We start from the raw sequence: 13,633 nt of genomic DNA on the forward strand, positions 1-13,633 counted from the left end.
TATCCCAGACACTGAATAAATACACATAAATACATGGGTAATACTTGAACTGGACCAGTCACCTCAAATGATCCACTTCATAGCAATGGCGCCCCCTGCAGACACAAAGCCATTATTTGTGTCAGAGTTTTGCATCAGTGGTGGATTACTAATAATAAACACAGGGAAACAATCTAAAAAAAAAGCAAAATTCATTTAAAATGTCAACATTTAACAGAAGCCTGACTTTTAATCAATTATATCCCAAACAAATCGGAATTCGATATTTTCATTCGGCGATAGCAGTGATACATACTCCATGCCAGTTAGTGGCGGTAATGCACCAACAATTGTTGTTACTGACACCGAGAAGAAAAAGATAGCCGCTTGTTACTCTCGCGAGATCTGAAAACACTCCTGTTACTACGGTGACTTCAGCTGAAGTCTTTAGCCGACTGTCACTGTGAGCTGTTTGTGTTTTACGTGCTGTTTAGCTCACCTGGTACCACCGTAACATGAAGTTATGGAGGAGAGAAAGCTAAAGAGAAAGAGTCCCAGGAACTCTACCAGCACGGCGCCTCCAACTGGAGGCTCGAGCCGGAAAAACACTGCGTCTACCGGGGTACGTCAGGTCGGCTCCAGCCACAACTCCAGCCAAAAGAGCAAAAACAGGAAGTAGGCTATCTACAACAACTATTTTATATTACAATGTCTGTGTTACACCGTGTTATATGTTGCATATGCCTGTCAGGGTCAGCTTTTCACGAAACTCCTTTGTGACTTGTTTTTTCGAGGGGAGCCCGGGATAAACCCAGGTACCAGGCAAGTACAGGTGTCAAAGCGAATCCGAACCAGAGCCAGTCAGCTCCCAGCATCCAGCACTCCTTTCTCACGGATGTCTCCGATGTGCAGGAGATGGAGAAGGGCCTGCTCAGTCTCCTCAACGACTTCCACTCAGGGAAACTAGAAGCATTTGGTGAGATAAAAAAATGAAAAATATTAACAGCACATTGCTTACAAACCTTTTAAATAGGGAGCCACTTTTTAAAGATGACAAAACTGACACAACCCTATCACTATTTAAACTAGGGCTACACAATATTAGGATGATATGAATATATTCTATTGAATTCTGTACATATATGACTTGCATGTAGTAAACAAACAAGTTGTGAAGTTGGGAATGCTGAGTCACATGTTCTTTTTTGTTTGGAGATGGTTTTCTTAGCTTTTTCGTGTGTCAACTGTTCTTATTTTCTTTGTCCAAGGCAACGAGTGCTCCATTGGTCAGATGGAGCATGTGAGGGAGATGCAGGAGAAGCTGGCCCGATTACAGTTTGACCTGTACGGCGAGGTCGATGAAATGCCCGAGGACCAGCGGAAAACGGCATGTGACGCCAACATGGACAAGCTACTCCTTAACGTAAGAAAACACCTGTGTTTGTAATGGAGTAGAAGCATTTTAAGATATCAAAATATGGCAGTTTTGCTGAATAACTACACAGAAATACACATCAGGAACATATAAGATGTAGAAATACTTGTCGTACAACTCATTACACTCACATTATCTGGATTAAACTATTCATTGGTGCGGTGTTAGCTACCCAGGAGCTAACAGTTAAGTTCTTGCTGCATATTCAACAGAAAACATGTTTTAACATTTACGTTCCTAGTACTAATGTGTTTACTAAAATGAAAAAAAAATCTAATTTCTTCACAGCTTGAGGAGCTGAGTTCATCAATGTATCCTTTTTTGATATTTAATTAACCAGCCAGGTAAAAAAAAACATGCCTGCTGATGGCAGGTTGGTTTAATTAATTAATTAATTAATTAATTAATTAATTAATTAATATTTAAGAAACTCAGGTTTCTTTGTTGACATGATCATCAAATGATTCCTAAATAAACAATTATGGCCTCTTGCCATTAGATTTGACTTCTCACACCAAGGTTTGCCATCATTAAGTAAGTGTCAAGTTTGGTCAAAAAGCCCATTAACCTGTTGTTAATATGTGCTATGTCGCCTTCATTTTTTGCATTGTCATACATTTTGACATCATTTCGTTTTCAACGCTCGCATTGATCTTCTGACGGTTAGCTTAGCTGTTAGCCATGACTTTTTTTTTAATCCAACTTGGGATTGCACTCGGTATTTTCTATTTCATTTCGATCAATGAAAAGAAAGAAAACTTTCCAGTGTCTTGGGGGGGCGGTGCTTTGATGAGAGGACCCTTATCAAGTGGGTGGAATGTATCTTCTATTTGTTTGTTTTCCCCACAATTGCATGCTCTAGCAAATCAGTTTGTGCCTGTTCATTTTTTCCTTGACGCCGCTTCTCTCAGTCAGAAACTGAATCTAGCCGACAGTCAAGAGATTCCAAGGACTGCCAGCATGTGATATGTTTGTATTTTTTTCTCTCAATCTCATCTGCCTTATTATAGTTTTATGCGACACAAGAGAGGCTGCATCAAATGAGGTGGAAAGCGTCTTTGTCGTAGGGCTGTTTCTCTGAAGTGCTGATGGCAGAAAAAACGGCCGCCAAGCTGTTCACCAGCGTCCCCCTGTCCACACAGAGGCATGAATGTATTGCAAGATTGCAAACTCTGAGCGCTGAACACAGTGGCAGTTATAGTTTCACAGACATTCATGATCAATTATTTTCTATCGCAGCTTATTTAAAATGACGTCAGTTCAGTCATTTCTAAACTTCTAACGTTGCAATACATCGTGAACCAAAGTGATAACGACAGAACATCTCACTTTCTTTTTGACCTCAAACACACATTCAGCTTCATCGAATTTAGAACCGACGGCACACTTTACGCACTCACTTGCACTTTTCGTAGCAACATGGATTTAGCATGGTAATAGTTTTGTATTTGGATGTTATCATTTAATAATACCACGTTATTTCTAATTAAATGTTCATGTAGTAGCTTATAGCAGCATAAGACATGGTAAATGTGTGGTAATAAGGCGGTGATATTTAGGTTATTTATGACTGGATGGATTTCAACCTGATAGCATGGTAATTACAAAACTCCAAAAATATATCGCAATGATCTTTGTCGTGCCATTATTAGTAGAAGCTATTAGAAAAAAATAATATACAATATGAGAAAAAATTATATGGTATTACTGTAATATTTCCTGAAGCAGTTTGGAGTTATCATGGGAATAGTTTGGTACAGTAATACCACATTATTTCCAATGAAATTATCTTGTATTAGCATGTAGAAATGGAAAATGGGCAAAGGTTATTATAGCATGGCAATTACAAACACTTTAACTTATTAATTTATTACCTACCTATTACTTGGATATTACTTCAGAGATAACGTGGCGTTTATTGTCTTTATTAGCATTTTAGTGTATTATAAATAACAAAATATTACATTAGAAAAAAGACTGTAACAAGATACATTGTCTATAGTCTCATAATCGTGTTATATGAGCCCATGACGACTATATTTACCATACTATTACTGTGTTGTTATCGAACTCGAATGTTAAGTGTTATTGTCACTGTCATCTGTTGTCTTGTCACAGGTCAATCAGTATAGTATAACGTCACAAACAAAAACAGAGCAGAAATATTGCCTTCAGTATTCATTCGCTATCTGCAGATAATATGTTTTGTAGAACTTTAAACACGTGTTATCTGTAAATATGATAATCTACCTGAAATCAGCTTAAATCACAGTCGATTCTGACAAACAAAAACTCATCTCTGTTATAAAAGAATCATATTTTCTGTTATGTGGCCTGATTTGACCTCCAGCTCTCTGCTCAGTGTTGAACATATTTGCACATAATCCACGCAGCATGCAGCACACACATTCATTACCTGAGGTGTGTGCGTTTGATGCTGGAGAAAAACAAACTCCACTATTTTTCCAAATGTTGACACAATCACAAACATGCCTTAATTAATATCTTCTAATTTAATCATTATTGCCTATTGTTTTTTTTTGTTTTTTTTTAATCTATTCTATTGAATTTCATGTTGATTTTAGGTTAAATGTAATCATATATGATGCTTTTGTCACTTCATAGTTTAACCAGTATTGTTGGCGGATGTGGGATCATTCTGAAGTGTCTGATTGTTTTAATTGATTGATTTAATAAATGGGTCACCTGACTCTGTTGGAGTCAGGTCAAAGTCAACATCATTTTGCTGTATTTATTTGAACATTTCTTTATATGAAAGGTGAAAAATATGCTGGTGTTTCACCAATAAATATGCATATCATAAAGGTCTGCAGGCTGTGATCCGTTGGAACCAGACGTGTCAGAGGGAGCTGTATCATCGTTCTCTTCTTCTTTGGTAGGAATGCGTCCTATTCCCTGTGTCCAGTCTTGCACCATTGCCTCCTTTCAAGGCCACCGTAGTTCGTAAGTGAGGGGGTGAATAGATTCTGCAGTTTCCCAATAGGTGTCATTACTTCTTACACTCGGAACCTTTAATTCACAAACTGAAAGGATGGAATTTGCCTTCATATATTGCAACGATTAGAAATCGATAAAATGTCAACTAATTTGTGTGAGTGTTTTTTTTTTTTGTATTAAAAAATAAATACCATTTCTCTTGGGTTTTTTTAATCTTAAATATGAATATTTTCTGGGGGGGGTTTTTTCCCGCCACATAACAAATGAAACAAATTGAATATTTTTACTTTCGCCCTCATTTCAAGGTTTAGGAAACACCGATTTTTCAAAATTTTCTGACATTTTATGGACTAAACGATAATGGATTCAATGAAAATATTCAACAGATTAGTCAATTAAGAAAAATACTTAACAGTAATAAACATAGTAACAAGTAAAAAGAATAAAGTTTAAAGCAAATTAAATTAAGAATTTAATCCATCTGATGTGTTGTTATGGTAATGACTAGTGTAATAAAATTAAAATTAAATTAATGTCAATGTAATCAATTAAATTGACATTTTGAACAAATAAAGTACAAAGTAACTGTATGACTGATTGTCATGAATTTGTTTTTGTCCTGTCGTATTTGCATGAGCTCATCTGTGTGAAGGAATGTGTTTTTGTTGATGCGTCTCCATGGTTACCGCAGAGCAGCAGCAGCACAGTGGCAGCTTCTCACTGCAGCCAAATCAGGTTTTGATTGAACCTGGTGTGTGTTTTTTTTTTTTATTATACACCGCCCTTCTGGCCAGCATTCGTTTACTTCATCAAACAAATTAGCAGAGCACGCAGGTGTGTCTCATAACTGAGTATTTCGTCCCACAGTGAACAGCTTTCATGGATACACAGGTGACATCAGCTCCTCACTCGGTGAAGCGCTGGCAGCTCAGTGGAACAGACTACGAGCCGCCGCTGCGGCCTGGGACCCTCCTCAGCTCCTGGACGCCACTGACCAACAGTCAGAGCAACCTGCAGGTCAGAATGGAACATGAAATGGATTTGAATTTTTATTGTGTCGATAACCACTAAATGTCAGAAACAAACAAAGTTAAGGCTGCATTATATTGTATTTGCTCGACTGCTTTCCTTTCCACGGTTAGGATCCTGAGGCTTTAATCTCTAGTTATTCTTTATAGTTATTCTGCAACAATAATACTGTGGTAAATGCACAATTATATTGTTTTTATAAGTGACAGACGGCATGATGGTCAAAGTTCATTGTAAGTTGCATTTGCATAATGCTACTTTTTAATAATATCCACTGTCTAAAGTTCTTTGCAATAAAATAACTGGCAACCAGTCATTATCCACAAAATTCGTACTCCTATTGGACGATATATCTATTTCCCTCTAATCGGGAACATCATTTACAACACAGACATTGTGTTCTCGTGAAGATAACCTGAAATTAACAATTCAGACCATCAGGAAAGTTCTTTTTGGCCCCTGGTGGTTATCTAATATCTTTATTGCTCCCCCCCCAAAAAAAAACTTTAAGGATAGTGTTTTTACCTCACATTACACACTGAATGATAACAGAGGGAGTGAATGTTTACATTCATTATTCATATAGGATTAATATTTATCTTATTCTGTAGGTCAAATATATGATACATTTATTAATGGTCTCATCAGACCTAAATTTTTTAACCATTATCTCACCATTAGTCTTCATTTCCATGTGTTTTTCGAATCTATCTGGACGTTTGCCACCCACATGGTGCTCATTAGAGTTTTGGAAGCCAGACTCTTACGAAACAAGGTGCAGCCATGTTTGCTGCAGTTGTGTGTGTGTGTGTTTTTTAAGCCTATATTATAGGCTTAAAAAACACAATATTATTAGTGTCTCCATTTTGTTTTCAGCTATTCGAGGAGAGGACAAATCTTGTGCTGCACTGGTTTGATCTGTGGACGGACAAACAGAGGAAGCACCTGCTGCAGTGTTTGCTCACACGCTGCACAAAGTCACAGCTCAAGTACATCCATTCTTATTATTTAAATCATAATCATAATGTTGTATTCATCTCCTCCCACAAGTTTCTCAGATTTAAAATGAAAATCATCTCACAATCTGAGCAGGTACTGCCGGGATCTGCTGATTGAGACAGTTCCTGTTGCTCGAGTGGACTTTACATCCGTGCTGCCTCGCTTTCTGTCCCTGTATGTGCTGTCCTTCCTGTCCCCTCGTGATCTCTGTGCGGCTGCTCAAGTCAGCTGGCACTGGAGGTTCCTGGCTGAACAGGTGAGGAGCCCAAACTGTGGACAAATGAGCAGGTTTTTATATAAACACTGTAACCTTCTTCTCTTTCTCCTCCTCAGGACTGCATCTGGACGGGTCGATGCACCCGAAGAGGCTGGTTCCTTCCCTACACTCCTGATTCGAAAGAGTTTGGAGCGTGGAAGAAGCACTACGTGTCCTGCGTTTCCACACTGGACTGGCTCACTTCTCGGGAGGCGGCCGAGCGATACGGGCCCCTAATTCAGCAAAAGGGGAATGTGACAGAGGAGGAGGAGGAAGAGAGGAGGAAGGGGAGGAGGCTGAGGCAGATGATCAGGGAGAAGCTTCAGGAGGAGAAGAGTAAGAACAAGACTTTATCTCACTGTAAGACAGCCTCTGGAAACTGAATTTTCACAAAACCCCATAGAGAAAATCTGCAATTTCAGCTTGCTGTAACAAAGGAGCTTCTCGTCTACTGCTGCCTCATTTGATATATTTGTGTCACTTGTGTAAATCTGAAAAAAAGGATTTCAAACTCTGTTGTTAAGTGGCTAAAAAGTGGTTTAGTGCTGGGTGATAATGTGCCAATAATCTGTGACTTTTGCAGGACTATCTATGAGAACCAGGAGAGTGTGGGGCAGCTCCACAAAGCAAGGAGGAGTCCGAGGTGGAAGTGCCCACACTGGGAGACCTAACTCTGGGTTACATTTCAGTTCATGGCCTTCCCTAAAAAAGATGACATCATCGGGCCTCCATCTTAGCCAGGATGAGGGACAGTTCATGAATGCAACTCAGAGTGTGGAGGCCTCCAATTCATTCAGGTGATTGTCTACAACAAGATTTAATAATAAAACATTCAGGAAAGTTAATGTAACATAAATATTTTTTCTATTTCTATGTTTGTTTCCGAAATTTTTTTCCACTTCATCGTCAAAACAAATGCCTTAATCCTTTAGAATTTATTATCTCCATGTTGTCAATTAACCACATATCTCCAGTTCCTAATTTGAAGTGAATCAAACCATATCTCATGTTTTAGTGGAAGACTGAACAAAGCCTGTGGAGCACTGGCCTCCTTCACCTTCAGACCTGAAGAGTCACAAATCTTTTCACCCATTCATTGCACCACGACTACTCTCTTACTGCTCATCTCCAACCGAGTCCCAGCTTATGAGGTAAGAGGGAAAATACAGTCCGTCATCAGCTAAATCCTGAATGCTGGAATTAGAGTCGCCCACTTCCAATTTCTCTCTTTCTCCCAATGCTCGATCCAGTTGTTGCTGAGCGGCGTGAAGGCCGGAGTGACTGTGGTTGTGTACGACCACAGAGGGACCCTCTCCACTCTGTTAACCCAGGTGGAGGGGACCCTAAGTGGGCAGAGAGTTCGGAGGATAGGCGCGTTAGCCCCGGCAGGAACAGAAGAAATCCATCTGCTTCAAAGTGAGAATGAATAATCTGTGTGGAAACACATCTTTGTTGGACAGAATCACATAAAAACATACATAGATTTTACACATTCAGATGATTTCTGAATCTACATTGTTTTACCTTTGACCCCTCAGGCAGTACCCTCTCAGAGAGGACTTTGCTGACCACTGAATATCAAGAATTCTGGGAAAAAATCTGTGCCCGAGTGGTGCCATCTGAGGATGGGAGAGGAATTGACATCTTCTCCCCACTGGCTGCCTCTGGTCGGTGTACACAAATACTGTTCTGTCGTCTGTGTTTCTGAGTCTGTGTTTCTGATTCTCAGTTCCTCTTTTCTCCCACAGCATCAGGAGTGACCCTCATGCAGACTCTCTCGACTCTAACTGGTCTGGAGGTTTGTGCCCCGATGGGTCTTGTCACAGGAAGTTTCCAGAACAGTGAGTGCACAGACCTTTGATCGAATTACATATTATTTTCATCAATGGTGACGGCTTTATATTTTCTCTCTTTACACTACACTTTATTGTGAATAAGCCACAGTAAAAGCAGCAAGAATTTGTTATTAAGTCATAACAGTTATTTTTTTTTTTAATTTAACCAGGAAACGACTTATATGAATCATACCGCAATTGTTATTACAGATAAACATTTATAGCAAAAGTATTATTTGAATAATCAATGAATCGAATATAACCAACGCATTAGAGCAAGTGAAAGTAATGCAGGATTAAGAGTGTTGCTGAGCTACAAGGAGCTGCTTATGAGATGCATTCAAAGACCCTGGTGACTTTCATCAGTTCTGCACACTCTATTGCATGTTGAGCTCAAATGAACAGTTTTAAGATGCCTTCAAGAACCACTACAAATTAAGCCGTCACTGGAATTGTTTTTATAAATGCAATCATTGATAAATCATTTTTATTGCCTCTTTTTATTATGTTTTATGAAAAGTCAAAGCAACTGATCAAGTGAATAATCGATTACATATTTTAAAAGAATCTCAATATGATAGCTGAAGTTTTGAACTTGAACTTCCCTTCTCCTAGTCCTGGGTGAGTGGTCGGACAGTAGTTTGTGCAGCGGCGTATTGAAGCAGCACCCAGCAACCCCAGCGCTCCAGTATGTGTGGGAGAGCACGCTTCAGGGCTGGTGCCGACAGGCTGAGTGGATGGAGGAAGCTCTGGGGAAACTGAGGCTCCACCTGGGGCCACAGCTACAAAGGGTCAGCCTCCAGGCTGGAGGCCGAGCTCTGGGTGCGTGTCTCGCACTCACAAGACGCAGATACTTCTACACATCTCTGTGCCTGGAGCAAGTTGAAACACATCCGTTGCATAATCTGTGCCCTGTAAACCCTCTGAAGAATCTCTTAAAAATGTATCTACAGGTCATTTTTTATGGGAGAAAATCTGCCTGGAGGAGATTTGTGTGTCGAAAGAACTCAGCAAGGCTCTGACTGAGGGACTCACTGCTCTGACCAGACAGGAGGAGGTGGGGGATGACTTTAAAAGTAAAACTGTACACAAGTACTCAGAACTGGCACTAACATTCACACTCCGATCATGTCCAGATCATCAGGCCTGAGTTCCTCATTTGTTATTAGACATCCCCATGTGGTTTGAGGATGCATGTAACAACATTCCTCTTCTCAGGACACAAGAGAGACCACCTGAGTTAATTTTCATGCAGCCACATTATCTCACACTGTCATATATTTGCTTTTAAGATGGTTAAATTTCATGTTACAGCAGCATGAGTAGAGCTCGGATTCTCTCTCTTTTTCTCTCTCTTTCTGTCATACACACAGAGGCCAGGTGTGAATAGTCACTATGCACATGCGAATGGTTCATTGATGTTTATAGCAGGTCTGAACGGGGCCATGAATGAGTCTATTAATTTAAAATTTCTCATCCAGACAAGACCTTTAGAGTTTATCTCTCAGTTCCTGATGAGATGGAGTGAGAAAGAGGAGGGAGAAGAGAGTCCTCTTGATGAAGATCATTCCTCACCAGCATCACATAGTTCTCTGAGATCTCTACCTGAGCTACCACAAGTGTGTGCGACTTTGATTTCCCTTAATAATCCAACCAGAGAAGGTTAAATCCACTTAATTTATATATATATATATATATATATTTTTAAATCTTTCATCAGACAGTGTTGGACTGGAGAGGTGTTGTGGTCAGAGAGCTGCACCACAGCGAGGGTCTTTATCTGGGGAGACTGAGGGCCGTGCTGAAGGTACATCCTCTATTTTTATGTGAATGCAACACAAAAATAAGATAAATAATATGGGAATAAAAGGTCATACATGGTTGCCGATTTGTCTAATTAATTAAAGTCTGATCTTTGGTGGTGTCTGGCATTTCTGGGTTTATTACCTCCTTATTTAGGTTCTTACATTCTTTTTAAAATAATTAAATGATGGCCTTATATCTGCAGGTCTATCAGGAGCCTCTGACAGCAGCTCTGAACTCTAACAGGGCCATTCTCAGATACGCAGACATCCAGATCATCTTCAGTCCTGTGACAAAATTACTCGAGCTCAACAGGTAAATGCGCACAGACTCTCACACACTTTTGCGCTTCATCCATCATAAGGACAATCATAGACAAAATGCATTTTCCAGCCCCTTACCCTGACTTTTTTGATTTTTTTTTTTTTACTATAGTTCAGTTCAGATTTACCACTAATTTCACTGACTTGTATATGCAGAATGACAATATAGATAAAGGCTTTCTATTCTATTATTTTATATCATATATTCTTAGGACTCCTCATTGACTTCTATGCATTTGTAACCATAGCTAAAGCCATAGCAGCAACATTAACATAACCAGTTAATGACCCTGACCTTATCCTAAACTGTTCTTTCAGAAATTAGATTCTTCCTCTCTAGGACCAAGTTTTAGTCTCCATGAGGAATACTGGTCCTGACAAGATCAGGGTTAATACAAAAAATATCCCAAAAAGAGAACACGATTGACTATGTGTGTTGCAGTGTGTTTCAGGTAGATCTTCAGGCGAGGCTGCAGCACTGGGGTCCAGAGCAGTGTGTCGGAGACGTGTTCGTGAAACTGTGCTCAAGTCTCAGAGTCTACACCAACTACCTGAACAATTACATCACAGCACTGAGCACTATTGACAAGGTAAACCTGAATAATATAATAACATACGCACATCCATCTGAGACAGAAAGACAGACAGACAGATAGTGTATGAAGTGTATGAATAAAGGTAATGAAATACATGTGTATGTCAGGGCAGGGAGACGAAACCTGCATTCCGGGCCTTCCTGAAGAGAGTAGACAGAACTCTAGCAACACACATGCTGAGGTACCAACACTGTCCATGCATTTAACCACAATACAGTAAATCCAGTGTGTATCCAAACATGACTGTATACCTGTGTGTGTGTGTGTGTGTGTGTGTGTGTGTGTGTGTGTGTGTGTGTGTGTGTGTGTGTGTGTGTGTGTGTGTGTGTGTGTGTGTGTGTGTGTGTGTGTGTGTGTGTGTGTGTGTGTGTGAAGCCTCCAGGAACTGTTGCTGTGTCCAGCATGGAGAATCCAGGAGTATGTTACTCTACTTCAAGCTCTGTGTCTGCACACGCTCTCCAGTCACCCTGACTACACACACCTCTGCGCTGCCCTCAACACGCTGCTCCGCTACAGAGAATTCATCCAAAAGGTACGACAACAACGACACGTGATACAGATACAAACAGGGAAAAAAAATTCCAGTCTTTTACCTGTTAAATCTGTTTACCTGATTTTTATGGCATTTACCATTATATACTGCCTTTCCAATGCACATCGAGGAACTACGTGGTCTTCATGTGACCAGACGCTATCAACGAGCACATCAAGCTGTCTATCAACTCAAGATGTTGCCATAGATAATAATAATAATAATAGATCAGCCTTGTTTCCTTAAACTATAAATACCATGTGCATACTGTGTATATTCTGCAGACCGGTTATAATGTACATTCATTTTTAAACCTATTTTTATAGTCAGTGTTAATATATTTATATATTGTACTTTATATATTCTATCTCTTTTTGGTAATGCATGTTTATTATTTATTATCCTTATCTTTATTGTCTTGCTGCTGTAACACTGTAAATTTCCCCACTGCGGGACGAATAAAGGACTATCTTATCTTAGATACAGATGTTTTAAAGTATTATTTATTTTAGGTCATGATCATGAAAATTAATGGATGGGATCGGAATTCCTCATTTGTGTTGCGAGATTCTGTTTCAGAACAGTTTGCAAGTTATTTCAGTGTGTTTTAGAGTCATTTAAGAGTGTAAGTCCGGTAGAAATGTAATATATTACCCATTAGTATGTTTATATAAGTCTAGCATTAGTTTAAAATCCTTTTTTTTTTGTTTTTGGATCCTTAGAATATGCTTTTTTTGTCACTTTATCTATTAGAATGTCATTAGGTGATGGAGACAACACTTTGCAGTCTCATTATTGGATGTCACTCATTCTCACACGCAAGACCTTTAAATTATATTTGTACCACGATTAGTTATAGTATTGTGAAACCTTTTTTTTTTACATAATGTCACAGTGTGGCATCTTATAGCTCACTTCCATGCACAGTACCTCTACCCTACCCTACTCCACTCCACTCTACTCTACTGTACTACACACTATTCTACTGTATGCTATACTTTTCGGCACGACTCCTACTGTACTCTACTGTACTGTACTCTACACTACACTACTCTCCGCTACACTTCTCATTACTACTCTACATTCTCTACTCTATACTACCCCTACTCTATCTTCACTACTATTACTCTACTCTACATGGTTCTACTCTTCTTCACTTTATCCAATAACATATTTTTTTGTCTATTTTTCAGTTAAAACGTAACACAGAGAGTGACAGACTGATTGTGGAAACACAGCACATGATCCAAGGCTGTCCAGTAAGTAGAAACCCAACTTCCTATATTTTAAAACTTTACAGATAAATATGCAGACCAACAAAATCTGTGTGTGCAGAACCTCAGTGAAGGAAACAGGCAGCTGATCATCACTCAGGAAGCTGCTTTGCTCAGGAGTCCTGATGAACTGATTCCTGACTCTCTCAGGTACCTACCTACAAGTTATATTTACATTTTCCTTTATTCATGACCTTCATTGTGTATTTTGTGTTTACATACATGAACAGGACCTATGAGCAGGTGTCTGACCTGGGCCTCTTCATTTTTAATGATGCTCTGGTGCTGACACGGAGGAGCGTGCACCATACACCGTTCACACTGGCGCCTCGGAGCACACACACCTTCCTGGCGTCAGTGGCCCTCACCAGCCTGGCTGTCCGAGAGATCACGCACACTCGCTGTATGTTCCGCTACACCATGAAGAATTGCTGCTACAGAATCATGTGATCTTTGACCCTTGAACCTCTGTCTCTGCAGATGTGCGCCACGCCTTCGTCTTGGAGGGTCCGTGTCGTTCCTGGGTGTGTGCCACGGAGAGAGGCGAGGAGCGAGGTCACTTCCTGTCTGCGCTGCGTTCGGCCATCCACTCTGCTCTGACGGCACATCAGTGA

General features: G+C 39.8%; 2 protein-coding genes across 2 annotated transcripts; both read left to right on the forward strand.

The window, feature by feature from the left end:
• The first annotated feature begins 416 nt into the window (after positions 1 to 416).
• Positions 417 to 4,061, forward strand: ccdc28a (coiled-coil domain containing 28A). The gene is made up of 5 exons (XM_083900596.1): positions 417 to 654; positions 774 to 955; positions 1,248 to 1,402; positions 1,703 to 1,725; positions 2,326 to 4,061. The coding sequence occupies exons 1-5, from the start codon at positions 503 to 505 to the stop codon at positions 2,378 to 2,380; spliced, it is 567 nt and encodes a 188-aa protein (XP_083756722.1). The 5' UTR covers positions 417 to 502; the 3' UTR covers positions 2,381 to 4,061.
• Positions 4,062 to 5,251: 1,190 nt separating this feature from the next.
• Positions 5,252 to 13,633, forward strand: ect2l (epithelial cell transforming 2 like; the record flags this gene model as incomplete). The annotated part of the gene is made up of 21 exons (XM_083901815.1): positions 5,252 to 5,389; positions 6,278 to 6,390; positions 6,494 to 6,656; positions 6,734 to 6,992; positions 7,240 to 7,453; positions 7,672 to 7,807; positions 7,907 to 8,072; positions 8,195 to 8,323; positions 8,405 to 8,497; positions 9,107 to 9,313; positions 9,445 to 9,548; positions 9,973 to 10,110; positions 10,212 to 10,298; positions 10,500 to 10,609; positions 11,060 to 11,207; positions 11,321 to 11,394; positions 11,589 to 11,745; positions 12,939 to 13,004; positions 13,081 to 13,169; positions 13,250 to 13,422; positions 13,500 to 13,633. 21 exons carry the CDS (start codon positions 5,252 to 5,254, stop codon positions 13,631 to 13,633), a joined length of 2,898 nt encoding a protein of 965 aa, XP_083757941.1.

The sequence above is a fragment of the Microchirus variegatus genome (genome assembly GCF_963457635.1).
Source record: "Microchirus variegatus genome assembly, chromosome: 1".
In the NCBI taxonomy this organism is placed as follows: Eukaryota; Metazoa; Chordata; class Actinopteri; order Pleuronectiformes; family Soleidae; genus Microchirus; species Microchirus variegatus.

Excerpts from the sequence above, each read along its gene's own strand:
- ccdc28a (XM_083900596.1), top strand. The coding sequence starts at position 503 with ATGGAGGAGAGAAAGCTAAAGAGAAAGAGTCCCAGGAACTCTACCAGC. Across the intron at positions 655-773 it reads CAAAAGAGCAAAAACAGGAA|GGGAGCCCGGGATAAACCCA; the intron begins GTAGGCTATCTA and ends TGTTTTTTCGAG. Across the intron at positions 1,403-1,702 it reads TGGACAAGCTACTCCTTAAC|CTTGAGGAGCTGAGTTCATC; the intron begins GTAAGAAAACAC and ends ATTTCTTCACAG.